The 17,241-nt window shown below is 31.2% G+C and overlaps 1 protein-coding gene across 1 annotated transcript; it reads right to left on the bottom strand.

Annotated features, from left to right (window-relative positions):
• Positions 1–3,019: 3,019 nt before the first annotated feature.
• Positions 3,020–14,974, bottom strand: LOC117910178 (methylmalonate-semialdehyde dehydrogenase [acylating], mitochondrial-like). Its single transcript, XM_034824236.1, is given in 20 exon segments — positions 3,020–3,346; positions 3,460–3,550; positions 3,870–3,948; positions 4,032–4,075; positions 4,166–4,201; positions 4,337–4,414; positions 5,457–5,537; positions 5,803–5,893; positions 6,531–6,666; positions 6,669–6,681; positions 6,806–6,856; positions 7,683–7,748; positions 7,948–8,027; positions 11,160–11,223; positions 12,902–13,056; positions 13,144–13,222; positions 13,317–13,478; positions 13,596–13,667; positions 14,551–14,648; positions 14,865–14,974. Coding segments are annotated over 20 exon segments (1,617 nt in total). The 5' UTR covers positions 14,890–14,974; the 3' UTR covers positions 3,020–3,230.
• Positions 14,975–17,241: the final 2,267 nt, after the last annotated feature.

Raw genomic sequence — 17,241 nt, 5'->3', positions numbered from 1 at the left:
AAGAATTTTCTAAAAGAATTAAGTTTCTAAAAGAATTCAAGGTAGGTTCTCAAATTAGATTGAAGGACCTTCAAAGATTGAAAGAATTCTCTAAAAAAGTTCAAGTCGTGTTTCTCAATTATTGTCTCCTTTATATAAAAAACATATACAGGAAAGACAAATTGGAAAAGAATTCAAAGTATAAAGTAAGGAGGAAAACAAATTGAAAGATGATTCAAAGTGTAAAGCAAAAAGGAAACGAAGTGGGGTTTGAAAAAAAAGAAAAGTGGGAAAGAAATTTTTTTTTTAAAAAAATAAGAAACTTCTTATTAAAATATTTCTTTGAAAAAAAAAAAAAAACTTCTTCAAAACCCACTCCATGCACATGACAATACATGTATGTGATCCGTATTGAAGGGGCATTTGTGGACATAAAAAAAAAAAAAATAGTGGATTAAATTACTACTGATTTGGTCTTCAAAATTGATAAATAAATGGATAAGTAAATAAAAAAAATAGATATCCTCTTAGGATAATTTTTCTAAAAAAAAAAAAAAAAAGAAACTAATCTCCAACCACAAAAAGATATAATAATAATAATAATATATTATTAGTATTATCTTATTGATAAAACCTTTCGAAGAACAAAAATTGCTAAAATCAAGGAACTAAAATAGAGAATTCGAAATTCAAATTCCTTATTTTCACCTATAAATAGAGATAACTTCTTTCAAGAAGAGGGGGTGGGAGGAAGGGAATTCAAAGATTAAGAAATCGAAAAAAAAAAAAATCATAAGGAGAAAATCTAAAGGCGACTTCGCATGGGAAAAGAAGTTTCACAACAAAATAAAAAGCTTCATCAAATCTCCCTTTAAGTTCGGTAAAAAGCAAAAGAACTGCTACGCACGTTTTTCATCATTCAATGAGTTCATTCGGGAATAATCATCATTCAATGAATTCATTCGGGAATAAGCCACTTGTGACCCTCGATTGATCTTCGAAATCAAGAAAATGTCATCCTCGTTCTTCAAGTTGTGGTCAAAGCGAAAGAATCAAAGGAAAAATATTATTTTGTAAAGAATATTATATTTGAAATTAAACCCCAATATTTTTAAATTTGATAAATATTTTATTCATATTATTTTTGCTATTGTTTTGCTTACATCGCAGGACTTTTACAAAATTTGTGAATACAAAATTAACTTAAATTTGAAGGTAATATATTACCAGATTTTATAATCTATTATTTTATATGATAATAATTTATTATTTTACATATTGATGGTGTGATATAAATTGTATAAGTGTAAGTAATGTATTATTTTATATGGTAATGGTAGCATATTTGGTGTATTAATTTATTATTAATAATATATTCAAACCATTTAATTTATTATATATTCTATTAACATATTAAAATCATTTAATTAATAATTTATTGTAATTTTTTATAAATATATTTTATATTTATATTTAAATATAAAGTGTTGTAATCATTTGATCAAAATTAAAAATGAAATTGAAGATTAAATTATATCTCTGTTAGTAAAAATATCATTGTATTTTACATAAAATAATTTTTAGTTCTTAACATTATCATGATTGCTTTCTACAAAGACATTATAACTATTTAAATAATGTTAAATATGATAAAATTTTATTTTATAATTTTTTAATCTTATTTAATTATATTTATTTTTCTAAATTTTCATAATTTTTTTATAATTTTTTAACTTTTTAACTATCTTTGTCCAATACTAAGTCAGGACAACGGGACTAATATACCTCGAGACCCTCTACTTATTATTATAAGTACTCCTATCCTTCTCCACTTCCCTCAAACCAACTTTATTTACGGCCTTAATATACCACTGTTTACAGAAAAATAATTACATATACCAAAGAGCCAATCCCATTGCAAGATCCATTTTTTAGTCAATAGTCCATTTCTATGGCTTCAAGCTTCAAGTACAGGAAAGACTTGCCATTTCCAGCAGCATGCCGTTGTTTCTCCAAGATTACTTTCGCTTCTGATCATTTATTGATTGGCATCCATGGCTACTATGGAGATGAAAAGGCAAATGGGTGAGTGATAGACCTCCATTTCCATGAGTAGCTTTCCTTACCCAAAATCACCCTCTTTTCTTTCCTTACTACTTATAAGCCCTCCACCAGCCCATCTCATGCATAGTCCACGTTTTTGCAGATGCCCCTCTCCAATCTCAATCACTCGTTTATTCGCAGGGTCCTAATATTATTTAATATTATTTTATAATTCGGGTGCTAAATATAGAGCGAGTTCTCGTACTCGCGCCGCCCTGCCTTGTTAAACCTTTTTAAAATTTTTTTTTATTTTAAAAAATTATTTTAAAATTTTCTTAATTACATTAAATGCATATATTTTATAAATAATTAAAACCTTATAATTTTCATAACTTATTTTAAAATTATTATTATTATTATTATTATTTATATATTAAATATATTAAAAACAGGAAAATAAAAATTAAATTAAATTAATTTTAGATATAATTTGGGACAGAACAAAACAATACCCAAACCTACTCAAACCCATCCCTAGTTTTTTTAAAAAAAATCTCAAATCTATTCCAAATCCGTTTACTTAAATTTTAAACTCTTCCCATCAAGGACGGGTAAGACGAATACCCGAAAAAACCCATTTCATTGTCATCCCTAGTTAAATATAACTTCACCGTATGATAATGAAAATAATTAAAGTCTAAAAATAATTTCTTTGTATAAATTTAATTTTAATATAGCATATGACACTTCAAAATTTTAAGCATTTTATTCAATACCTAGTATAAATTAACTTAAGTTAGTTAAATGATTAAGTTTTTATTTAATAGTATAATTCCACAAACTATTTTTGTTTTACTATGATTTATTTTAAAAGTAATTATAAATATTTATTTAAAAATAATAATAATATCAAACCTTTAATCATTCAATGCTTTATCTTAAATTCAAGGTTTTAGACTCCAACCAATCCGTGACACACATGCGGAATCTCCATATCTAAGTTTAACCTGTGAAGCCTTAATGCATATGAAAGAGAAGTGTTCCAAGGCAATAGACCATGAAACTCTTTTTAACACAACCGTGATCACAAGCAAAAACCCATAGAATAACACTAGTGATATGTCGATGAAAGATGAGGATTGGCATATTATTGATGGGCTCACACACTACTTAGATATAAAAGCTAAAAAAAGTTGGGAATTATCGGTTTATTGTGATTTCTGAGAAGTGGGCATTGCCAAGGAAACTCCACTCCCACTTGCCAATCCCTTCCATTGTTGAGTCACTGTTTTGATCTGGGTGTAAAACTGAACTCCAGCCTTGCCTGCAAATTCACATTACATCTTTTATTTCATAACAAAGATTTTACCTTACCCACTAGCCCCTATTTATTGCTAAATTTACCATACAAAGAGGTGAAGAGAGGCGCAAACTAACCATAGAAATTGAGATCCCCAGCAAAAGACGCCTTGGATCCAGTAAACGAGAAAAATGGAAGTGGAACTGGTATTGGGACATTGATGCCAACCTGAGTTTGAATTCGCTTAAAGTTAGTAAACAATATACAAGTTCTACTCCAAGCAGAGATGATCCTAACCATGGACAATAAAACCATTGGTCATGCAATTCCAAGAAAAGTTCAGCAAAGCACCACAAGAAATACATAATTTTATTTGTTTGTTAAATCTATCTTATGTTCGAGAAATCATTATGATACGAGCTTTCAAATTTCAATATGAGGTGGTCACCAAAAAGTGAGCCTTGATGACACAAAATCACCATGTTCCAACTAAACCTCATCTGTTGCATGCAAAAAGCAGGCTGAGTAATGAAAATGGTTGGTTTACCTGCCCAGCCTCAATCTCTGTCTGAAATTTCCTAGCATCTACACCAGATGATGTAAATATAGAAGCTCCATTGCCATATCTGTAACAGAGAAGTAACTTGAATGTAAAATTGTATGGCACTTGGATAATAATATTTAAGAGCGAAATATGTTGAGAACGTACTTATTTCTGTTAACTATGTTTATGGCCTCATCTAAGCTGTCCGCCTGAATTGGAAAAGGTGAAGGAAGACATATATGTTAATATACTAAATAATACAAAGATGCAAGAGAAACAGGAATTGAAACAATCCAAACCTGAATGCAAAGAAGAACCGGGCCAAATATCTCCTCCTGCACAAACCAAGGTAGAATTCATGAAGATCATTCTAAGGTCTTAATGGGCAAGCCTATTCTTTTATTACCAATCATAGATTGTCAAGATCAACTCCACTAATATACATGGAATTAGAATAACAGATAAGATACCTTGTAACACTCCATATCGGCCGTGACATCAGATAAGATGGTGGGACCAATAAAGTTGCCATGCTCATATCCTGGAACCTATTCATCATTCATGAAAAAATAAAAAAAAATAAAAAAATAACAATAAACAAAAGAACAAAACTAAAATAGAATATGTATTGGTATTGTTTTATCACTAATTGTGATCAATTGAAGTTGTTCAAGGATCTGTACACTTGGCAATTCAGCCATTGGCATTACAGAATTAAATTAGTATTTATTCTGGCCATGTTGTTGCCATATATGAGATCGGTACAGATTTGCATCACATGCTTGATTTAAAATTCACAGCTTCCTTTTCTTTGCAAGGAAAAACAAGATCATTTTCACTACTTTCCCAGAATAATACTCTCTAAGATGTTCAAAAATGTACTTCAGCCCACTATGCGACATTGTAACTTCTTGATGATTTTGCACATAATTGAAAACCATTATTCATAGATGACTTCCACCAGATAGGATGCATGTTTCTGGCCACCCACAATCTGAGGGGCTAGAAGGAAACAGACCAACCAATACTATGTTAAACTACTACTTGTTCCAAATCATCAATACATAAATAGATACAGCAGGCTAACAAACCTAAGCAAACATAATTTAGAAGACAACTTTAGTTGTCGATAGAAACAAAGAACAAATTTAGAAGTGGAATGTTATTTCTATCTCTAGATATTTATAAACCATTAGAAGTTGGTGTTCTTGACTTTCTTCAAACAAATGTCTCAATTCTCTGAAGATCCCACTAACACTGTGTGGAAGAAAGGTTTCAAGTGTCATTCTAATGTAAACTGCTCTCCTGAAGAGAATTTGAAACTGCTAAAGAAAATTTTCTATTCCCAGAAGAACCCATCACTTGTTCTCATCACCTAAAATTTGTAACTTTAATGTTAATTTCACAATATGCATCTAGTAAAGCTTTGCAATTTATTATTAACAATAAAAAAAGATGAATTTATTGACATAAAGAAATACCAATACAAAACATAACCAAAGCAGCCTAACATTAAAATAAATAAATAAATAAATTATGCAGAAACTGCAACAAGTAAAAAGAGCAAAACATTAAACAAATGAAAAGTACCACAATGTTCCTCCCATCGAGCACCAGTCTGGCACCACTGTCAACACCATTTTGAATCAATTTGCATATCCGTTCCTTTGCCTGTGGATGCAGGAAGAATATCAAATGAACATAAACTAATAATAATAATAATAATAATAATAATAAAGGGCACAGGTAGCAAGAGAGTCACGCTTGCTGATATAAACTGATCAGAAAAATATTGCAAACACACCCAAAAATCATAATTGCATTATTTTCTGTAAAGAGGTAGTGTAGATATAAACTGATCAACAAAATACTGCATACACACCCAAAAATCATAATTGCATTATTTTCTCTCAAAAAAAATGAACCATGCACATGCCTCTTTGCTGATCACTGGCCCAAGATCTGCATCAGGTTCCGTTCCAGAATTTACTTTCAGTGTTTTGGCACGCTCCAGTAGCTTATCTTCCCTGAAAAAGTTTGTAAATAGGTTCCATGTTATACTAAAATATCCCTTGACATTGAATTCTATTTTAAAGAAGCACAATTATTTTATTTTTCATATTTTACATGGACATCGAGATTATGTTTCCAACATGTCTAATCTTGAGTAAATACTCAACAAGCATATCCAAAAAGGAAGAAAAAAGACAATTCATCATGCACAAAAAATTTTCCATCATTAATCCATTTTTTTTTTCATGAAGATGATTATGAAATAACTAAAGTATCCATGTCTAATGAATTATGATACACTTCTTTTGCATGCTTTAAATCTCTTCTAAGGAGTCATATTTAAATGTGTAGCACTAAGAATGCATAAACCAAAAGGCTCAAATGTACTCTGGCAGTCAGTTAGGCACCTAGGCACCCACAAAGTCCGTTATCTAAGACTGCATAAGCATTAACTGTAGCAGCATCTAGGAAAAATGATTAAATGGAGAAAAATGACAATTTATTATCCATATGTCAGGAAAAATGTGATGTTCCAGCTTGACAACAAATGAAGTACTTCTGCGCAGACACGAAACAAATGCCAGCACTTATTCAAGGTGAAGGAAGCTAGAAGAAGAATAAGAAGAAGAAGAAGAAGAAGAAGCATAATACCATGATTTTGAGTCTCCAACGAAGACTACTGTGCTCAGTGCCATACACCTTTGTCCAGCAGCACCAAAACCAGCAGCAACTAGAGCATTCAAAGTAGCATCCAAGCTAGCATCAGGCAAGACGATGGCATGATTTTGGCTCCCATATTGGACTGTAGACATTTACACATTACTTCAACTTTAGCAATTTCAACTACTTCATGGGTTTTTAAAGAGCAACAATAATGATCTTAGGAGAAATGCAGGTTTGTTACTAAGTAGATGAACTGCATTTACCTGAACACGTTTTCCTTTGGCTGATGCTCTTGAATATATGTGCATGCCAGCCTATTTTTTTATCCAAAAAGGAAAAAATGAAAAGAAAATAAACAAGAAGAAAAGCAAGAATCAACTGATATACATATAATAATGGTGAAGAAGGTCAACCAATTATACTGCACCAGATATTGAAGTTATTTGTGGGGGAAAAACACATTATTCTTCAAAAACCACAAGCAAAAAGAAAGTTTCCCTAACCATAAGATGCATAAACAGAAAACAAAGAAACATTCAACTGTGGAATGAATAATAAATAGAAAGTTCACATGCAATGATGTTCTAGAGGCATAGAACAGAAACATTGGTGATAGGGATCAGAAAATTTAAGATTGTTTTTTTAATTTTTTTTTATTGATAAGTAGGGATCAGAAAATTAAAGATGAACAAAGAAGAAGAGAAACCTGGGCCCCAAAGTAATGAAAAACATGGAGAAGAAAAAGCAAACATACAACAGACAATGCCATACTAAATGGCAGAGAAGGTCAACCAACTATGCTCCACTAGACATAGTTATGTTCTAACTAAAGATGCACAGGAGAAGAAGAGTTCAAACAACCCTCAGCTTTAGTTAGTGGGAAGATTGTAAAAGGGGCTCTGTCCAAGACCCTAATTAGGCTATTTTTCATATTACTGGAGAATCACACTCACCATGTTAGTTTCAGTTTGTGAAAATAATCTTACCACAAGATTTGAATTGTCAAACCCAAAGATTTTGAATGCATACAACATTATTACTTGCTGCTATGACCTTGCAAATCAGCAATCATCACTGAATACAAAAGCCTTATATAGGAAATGAGCATTGCCACAAACTGAACACGGGAAAAAAGTTTACCGTATTTGAACCAACAAATGATACAGCTCGGATATCTTCATCATCACAAATAGCATTGACAATGTTCTGCCGCAAGCCAAAGTACAAAGTTAAAAGGTTTGTTAGATATATGGCCATCACCGATATCAAAACTCTAAAAGAAAATGTGAAGAGACAGGCTACTGTAAACAAGGCATAAGTTGTAGACATTCAACAAGGATAACATTCAATAATTAAAAAAAAAAAATTAATTGTTGAGTGAATAGTTGCTGAAGTCAGAGCATACACGGGTGCCGTGAACAATATTTAATACACCATCAGGCAAACCAGCCTCCATTGCTAACTCGGCAAGCATTAAAGAAGCCCCTGAAGGAACACAGCAACACTCACTTTTAACTAAAGTCACAGTAAATGAAACGTCTTATGAATACTGATTCAACATAAACAATATGGAAATAAAAGGTAGAAAATCTTGGCCATCAACCTATAGCATCATACATGCAGCAAGGGAAGATGGCAAGAAATCACATGCAAGCGAACTTTCAAGGGTAGAAAAGAATAGAAGTGGACAGTTTCAATTAAACCTTGCACATGATGGTTATAGGAAACATAGCCATTTGATATCATGCATGTGGTATTACAAGAAAGATATGCCAATGATCATTTTGCAAACATGAGAATTAGACATCCCTCTAGGTTCCCTGAGAGAGAAAGTAATATCCCTGGTAGAGTTAACTCAATGGTTCACAATTAAGCACAGTGACCTAAATTAAAGAAGACATACCACATAAGTCAAAACCCATCTAAGAACTATTCTATTACTATCAGTGGATATCCCATAACAAATTGAGGTTGTAGAATTAACACTCACCCACTTAAAAAGCATAGCAATGCATTTATACATGGACCAAAAGCTAAAACAGTGATTATTTCTCCTTTGTAAGTAAGTGCTAACTATAGCAATTTCCACATGAAACTCTTTACACCTATGAGTTTCTGACACACATGCAGTCAGCCAAAGCAGAGCTCAGACCACTTGGATACACCCTTTTTTCTCCCTCACCCAGTTGAAGTCATGCTTTCAATGACCAAAGGCCTAGACTTTCAAAAAACTCAAGATCACCCTTCAACTTGTTTGATTGCTGTGGAATTTGGGATGAGGAGGTGCATGGAGACTAGTCAACAGTAGTTGCAGACTTATCAACAAACCCCACAGGCACATAACCTAGAAGAAGGATGGAAACAAGCATTCCCCCTTGCTGATTATCTTGTGTCTCCTCAAATCTTCTGCAGACTAGTTACTACTGTATCATACATACCACATATCATATCAATATATTCTTTTCTAAGACTCGTCAGACTATTACAGGCTCATCAGCATTGCACCCTTACATTTTTGCATTGTTTGTGGATGAACTCACCGTGCATTATAAAAATGATATCTAGTGATGACTGTTTTTGGCTACAGACATAATTTTAGTTAATGAAAGATGAAACTAAAGGAGGGATAAATTGTCAAATAGAATAGGAGTTAATTTCAAATTAGAATTAGGAGAAGAATCTAAAAGTTTTTAAGTAAATCACTAAAACAAAATATATGACACGTAATTTTTTTCAAAAACTAGTAGAAATCAGGATAAGATGAAAACAAACAGCCAAAAGAGATCTAGAAGCAGCCATCTTTATAGCTTGGACCGATTACCCATGATTTTCCATAGTACCAGAGCAGATAATAAACAAAGAATGGCATCTAGAGTAGTTTAGAGATCATAAATTATCACTATCAATTTAAAGGAAAGGTTCTAAAGAATGTTACAAAGATAATTTATTCTTACAGTTCAGAATGATATCAAGGTAAGAAATAGATTTTTAAAAATAAATTTTTTTTAAAAATAATAATTGTAGCCAAACTTAGGATGTTAAGATGGATGAGTGTCACTGAAAGGGAAGATAGAATAAGGAATAATGTGTTCAGAAAATGGTAGAGGTGGCACCAATTCAGGACACAATGAGAGAAAGTTGTTTAAGATGGTTCAACAACATAGAGTGAAGACCTACAATTGAGCTAGTATAATGAAGTGACTTGATCCAAGTTGAAGGTGACAAAAGGACATGATATAGATTTTAAAAAAGGAAATGCACAGAGGCTGGGAAAAGGATAAAGATTATTATTGATGTAAGACAACCATAGGATGGTTGCCTACAATCAAATAGGTGGGCAAGGGTTTTTTATCTTTAGGGTTTAAGGGGAGGAACAAGGATAAAGTTTATGGCAGCAGAAAAAAATAAAAATAAAAATATAGAGAAAAAGGATGAGAAGATAAAGGGAGAAAAACCTTTAAGTCTCACTAAAGCCTTCTAGGAGTCTCAGTTATAGGGTACAAGAAAATCAATGGAATCTCATCATTGAGAATTGTAAGTATGCAAGAAAACATAATATATTAACTATCAATACTTTTTCTTTTTACTTATCAAAATAAATAATAAATCAATACTTTGGTTTAAATCAATTACCCTAATTTATAGCCTTCTTTAAAAAATTCCGATTCTACTAGGATTCTAATAACCTATTATGACTCTAATTTGAATTCTTCAATAACCTAATTAGCTCCTCTTAATTTGACTCCAACAAATGCTAATCTTAATTTAAATCCAATTAATACTAATCCTACTTAAAGTTCGTTTATTTCTTTCCTTCTCTTTTTGAGTAGATTTTAGAGATACATCAATTATTAAAGCAGGATAAATAAATAAATCTTGCAGCTAACCTCAAGTAGGTAGGATTGAGACTTAATCAAGAGGAGTTATAAGGTGACCACCAAATACAAGAACTCTCGAGATTTTGTTATTTGTCATCCTGAGGATCCTTGTAACACATACTAATAAAATGATAGAGGCTAAAAGGCTTCACTTAAGCAGAAACTCCCAGACTGCTATGAATAAGAACACAATATTCTTTAGAAATCCAATTTAGACATCTAAGCTCCTTCCAAAACAAGCCAAAAGAAACCATGCTTGTCATTCTTTTTCCCCAAAACAAATAAATATATGCATTGTTGGAAAGAACATATCTGTTTTTCATTAGCAATGACTTTAAGTTATGCCTAAGCTGTACATGTCTGCATCAGTAAAAAGCCAATCAAATAGAAGTTCTTAAAGATACCAAAGTAAAGGGTCCAAATGCCTCGTACACAAAAAGTGAATTCATCAATAGTGCTCATTGACATCCAACAATTCTCATTCTCTCATGCACCAAGGCATGCACTGATATTTTAAAAGCCATCCATATGAGGATTAATGGACAAACTATCAGGGTTTCATTGACACGTTTCATCAATGACCCAAATAAAATAAATAAATCCTTTTTTGCTTCTTTGAGTTCCATGCATCACAACTCAGGAGGAAAGATAATGTTCTATTTCTCTTTTTTCGTTGTTCCTCTGATAAGATATTTCCCAAGGAGTCTATCCATTATAGTACTAAGAAGTTAAAAGTAACCTGGATCTTTCTCTGATGGCTTTAAGACAAAGGTATTACCACATGTAACTGCAATTGGGAACATCTGCAGAAAATTATAAAAAAATTAGAACTTCTCTTTCATTTTCCCTGGTTTGGGCAATGAAAACCTTGTCATGTACCACAAACACCCACTGTGCTTATATGCAGATAAAAAGAATCACAGATTCAAATAAATAAATAGCAAAATAGAAATTACTATTGACAAATTCTGCTCCATCTAGGATATCATTAAATTCTGTACTCATTGCATCTGTAGTATTTTCCCACACTAATGAAAAAACAAAACAAAAACCATTCCTATCTAAGCAAGCTTACTCCTAGTTCTTCACTAAGAAGTCAAGACATTTACTATTGCTTTTAAGGGTTCAACATGTTTGATTCTTTACATGTTCTAACAAACAAGTTTATCACACCAAATATTTTCTTTATTTGCAAATTGAAAGGACAGTCAATTAAACATACTATAATATGTACTCCCTACTCAGTTCTTTTTCTTTGAGACAGGGATTAGTTGGGTTGTTTCTCAAATTTCTGTTGGTTGTTGGAACCAAATTACAATACCATCCAGCCATAAGGTGTTCTAGTTCTGCGCCTGTTTAGCCAGTACATCTACCCTTTTTGATGAAAGAAATAAGAGAAATAATAAAAGGTCTAATGCTAAAGAGTCTAATGGTTTTTATTTGAGACATCAGGCATAACCCAGTTGATATGGACTTCCTTCACCTAGTTACACATCCTATTATCCATTCCTTGGCTCTTTGTACTTGTGACAAGAGAAGCTTTATGTGCATAGTTGTCATTTCAGTAAGTCCTAGGTGGATCCATAATGAAGGGCTTCTAAGGGCCATGCATACAATAACCTCTTTGCCTCCCCAGTAAGTGCAAGCTCTTCAATTTTCAGTTTGTCTTTAAGGAAGTAATATCCAGTGGCTTCTATCTTCCATTGGTGAAAGGCATTTCTACAAATATGATTATAGTGCTGGAACACTTACATACCACAGTACTCACAATTCAAGGATTCCGCTGCAGTTACTCTTCACAGGTTTCAGACTATAGTAGCTTTGCACAACCATGATTCTCAATAAGGAAATTTTTACTTGTTACAATATGTATAGTGCGAAATAAAGTTAACTAAGGGCTATGATCAGCTTTAGTATCACTTTAGGATTTTAAAGTTTTATAAAGCTACAAGAACATTATAAATTATGAGGGCAGACTTCATTCTTTGGTTATAAGACTAGCAACAAACTATTAATGTCTTGTCTACAAAACTTCTGGTTATACACAGATTAGTGTCTTGCAAACAGTTTCACCTTTCTTTTACCTTAAGAAACTTAGGCTTCATCAATATCAAGCATGTTTCATCATCTCATGCTCATAAACTGCATACGGCATTAAAAGTCTTAAGGACACTCATACAGTAGTGGAGTTAGCAACTTGATTAGGTTTTTTACCCTTCTCCATAAATTGTGCATTTCATAGTAGCATGGACTCTCTCTATTTGGTTATGCCTCATTCCAGAACCTCAGTTTGTAAGGTTCAAGGCTCTCTTCAGACAGCATTGCATGTCTATTTCCAAGGACAAAAATTTGAAAATATCCATGAAATATGGGTAACAAAAGGATATAAGACAAATAAAAGGAAAGAAATGCCAGTAGACAGAAAAAATAGCAAAAATGAAAAGAGAAAAATAAATAAAAAATGGATAACTGCATGTTTACCCATAACGGAATCATTGCTGGAAAGTTGAAAGGGCAGATCCCAGCACAAACACCAAGTGGCTCTCTAATGCTGTAAGTATCAATTCCACTAGACACATTTGGAACGAAGTCCCCCATTTGTAGAGTAGCCATTCCACATGCATGTTCCACCACCTCTACAACAGAAAACCCAACCATTGAAAAGGATTCATTTTCCACTCTAAAAATGTTCTTAAATGAAAAATGAGTACAGAAATGCTAACCTAGCCCACGGAACACATCACCCTGTGCATCCTTCAACGTTTTTCCCTGTTCGGTAGTAATATTCATGGCAAGCTTATCCTGAAATAATATTATAGTGATTTTCCCATTAATTACAAAAAATTATAAGTTGATAAAATTATGTAACTGAGATTCCAAGGTTCAACATGCTTACAATGTCTCTCCGAATAAGTTGTTGGAGCTTGAACATGATGCGCTGACGGGTTGTAACTGGTGTGTTTCGCCATGCTGGAAAAGCTTGTTTCGCTGCAGATACTGCAGCCTTGAACTCTTCATTGCTAGTTAAAGGAATTTGTGAAACAACTTGTTGTGTTGCCTGTAACACAGCTATTGTTTATTAACAATTCAATGAAAAGAGAGAGAGAGAGAGAGAGAGAGAGAGAGAGAGAGAGAGAGAGGATCAAAACTTTTCTATGGCATTTCATGCACTTACAGGATTTATAACATCAATGAATTCACTTGATTGCGAATCCACGAAACTACCTCCAATGAGATTGGGAACCCTCTGATACAATTCAATCAATGAGAAATTCAGCCATTGTAACTTTAACCAAACCCAGCAAATAGAGATACGAAAATGATGAATAAGGAAATCAAATTCAAGCAGCATAAGCTCTACATTAAGCTTGTTTGCTGAGAGAGAGCAATAAAGAAGGGTTATTTGATTAAAAGGGTCATTAAAAAGCTAAATTTGGAAATTTAACCATCCATTTCCTTTTTGCATCTTTTTTACAAAAATGCCCTCTCACTTTTTTTTCTTGTAAAAATAACATTTTCTTTCAAAAACTACATGCAAACAGTGAAAGGCCCATAAAAAACATGAAAGAGGTTAGATTTACAAATTTAAGGATTATTTCATTCCCTTTAATCAATTTATTCATAAAGAAAATACTAAATCTTAAATCTTTTAACTTCTTATTACTTAGCTTAGTTGAAGTGAATTTTGATTCTTTAGAGACCCCAAACAACCAAAAACACAATATTGGAAATCTTATTTTCTTGTCTCTCCCTCTTTTTTATCAACAATTAAAAGAAAGTAAAGTATAGATTATCAGCATTTTTCCCTTGCACCTTTTTATTTCCAGAGAAAATAATCCATCTACCGTTTTCCCTGAAAAATTTTCCCAGAGTGGAAAATTAAACCATTAAAACATTTCTCCTTCCCGCTCCTAACATCTACCATCCAATCAAGCACCGCCTAATGAATGACCGGATTTAATGGGAATCGTATGGCGAAGGAATCGGAAAAAAGTCTCGAAACAAACGGAACTTTATGCAATCCAAAATTGTAAGCAGCACACAGAAATCAAATCTATTTTCTTGAGAAAGCATCCATAGGAACTATTTTCCTCCCAAACAAACAGAACGTTTTCAATATTAAACCTTACCGGTGGGTTACGTTGCTTCGAAGATGGCTCAGTCGCAGTAGAGAAACGAGAATTTCCCAAAGCGAAGAGCTCAGGCCTCAAAGATTTGAAATTTCTCACTGTAAAAGCACAAACAAACAGTACCAATAAACAAGAATCCAATTGATAATCTCTATCCTCTGTTTGGTTGCCGAGAAACCTCAGGAAAAAGGGAAAAAAAAAACTTGAAGAAGACAATTGGGTTGGATCAGTTGATGTAAGATTCTAAGTTGTACATCAATTTTTTTCCCATTTCTGGGCAACCAAACGGACTTGAAGAGTAAAAATTTAGAGACCTCGTTGAAGCGAAAACCGTAACATGGCTGCTGACTTTGATCAGCCGCGCAGAACCTCTTGAGACTATCAACTCTCACCGGCTGTGTCTATATGATATAAGCAGCCATGTGGATCGACACAGTCATGGGCTGTCGTTTCTTCCTAATTTTCCTTTAAATAATAAAAACGCAGCCCATGACTGCTTTTCATAAAATAAAAATTCTCCCTTTTTTAACTCTTTATTATTGCGTTTTTTTTATTTATTTCTTTTAATTAAATTTTCTAACCTTCTCAACTTTTGTCTTCAAAAACCATAAGCCCATATTTAGAGGCAATAAAAATGGGAACTAAATATTAAAAATTGTGCCATCCTTCAAATTATTTCTAAAAATTTGATAACATTAAATAAAATATCAAAAAAATAATTTCTCTAATTTATCAAATTATTTTTAAAATAAATATATTTATAAAAAAATTTATTATATAAGATCGATGCAAATTCCTATGAAATAATTCTCTCTTATCGTTAAGGCTATATTTGATTGGTCTGATATGCTATGAGATAGAATAAGAGAGAGGACAATAGATTAGTGATGAAGAAATAGAATTTCATCACTCCTTTCATCTTATATTCAATCAAATATAAAATAGAATAAGTGGTGCAATATATTATCTACCCTCATTTTTATATTTATTCTACATCATATGTTAGCTCTATATATATATATATATATATATATATATATATATATATATATATATATATATATATTTCATTTATCATAAATTTATTTTTAATCAATTTTTTATTTTTTTAATATTATTTATATTTGCAAGATAAAAATGTTTATTATAAAATTAAATTTGTGGTTAAAAAAAAAGAATAACTAAAAAATATATATTATAAAATAATATTAATATTATATACAAATATATTATTTTTATATATTAAACAACATGATATAAAAAATTATTTATAAAATTTAAATATTTTACTCATAAATATTGTTAAACCACAGAAAATTTTCATGATTTTTAAATAGAAAAAAATGCAATGCAATATAAATTTTTATTCTAAATATTAAAAAATAATGTATACTCCATTTTACTTACCTTTTTTTATTCATTTTTCAAGTGAAGACTATAATATAACATATTTTATTGGATATACTATCTTAAAACATCATATACATTGGATTTATATTCAAGGATACCATATCCTAAAATCATATCTTAAGGTATGCATCTAATCTTAAGATATATATATTTTTTAACTTATCATATTCCGTTAATTTTAAACATAGCCTAAGTAATTAATTAAATCCTCTCTCATCCTCTAATAATAATAATAATTTTATATTTTGTATTATATAAATCAAAGTTAAAATGCCTCATTCTTATATCTTGCTAACAAAATTGAATAAAATTTTGTTAGTCAACATCAACAATAAAATAAGAAATTTTAAAAATTAAAAATACAATTAAGTTAAAAATATATATAAAAATAAAATATTGACTTTCACAATATTTTTACTCTAATAGCAAAGATAAATAATGGGAAATTGCTAAAAATTCAATGGAGCCTGTATTTTATTTTTTAGATTTTTAAGTTTTTTTAGTTTTAATTGTATTTTATTTTTTTTATTTCTTATTTTATTTTTTATATTAGCAAAGAGTTTTTATTTGGAAAGATTTTTCCACTCAATATATATTTATTTATAAGATAATTTTAATAAATTAATATGAGAAATTAATTGTATGATAATTTAATTTAACATTATCAAATCTTTAGTATCTAATTTTGCATAATTATATGTAGGAAAAGATTATTAAAATGATATATATATATATATATATAGAAAGAGAGAGAGAGAGAGAGAGAGAGAGAGATTTAGTATGTAATTTCACTTTCATTACCTCTAAATATGAGAGTATGGTTGTAAAAGAAAAAGAATTGATAAGGTTAGAAATTTGAAAATAAAACTTAATAATAAAGAAAAGAGAATGGAGGAGGAAGACTTGAAAATTGAGAATTTTTTCCTAAGGAAGAAAATCTATCATGAAAGGTAAAAAAAAAAAAAAAAAAAAAATGAGAATTTTTATTTTTTAAAACAAAATTAGGAAGAAACACACCATGGACTGAATTTCTATTTTTTTTGTTCGGTGCCATTGCTGGAGTGATGGCCACATACTTCTCAATAGTGATTGGGCATGCTTTTTGATTCAAAGTCATTTTGGTCATTTTTTGTTCGAAATGACTCATCCAAACTTTATATAAACAATAGGGTGTGTTATATACACCGGACTTCTCTCTTCCCACCCACCTCTATGTAATAATGTGTTATATAAATTCACTAGCTACATCCATACATAAATGGAAAAATTTTACATTACAAA

This window comes from Vitis riparia, unplaced genomic scaffold (genome assembly GCF_004353265.1).
Source record: "Vitis riparia cultivar Riparia Gloire de Montpellier isolate 1030 unplaced genomic scaffold, EGFV_Vit.rip_1.0 scaffold641_pilon_pilon, whole genome shotgun sequence".
NCBI lineage: Eukaryota > Viridiplantae > Streptophyta > Magnoliopsida > Vitales > Vitaceae > Vitis > Vitis riparia.
The sequence above is the reverse complement of the archived record's forward strand: the minus strand, read 5'-3'. Positions and strand labels throughout refer to the sequence as shown.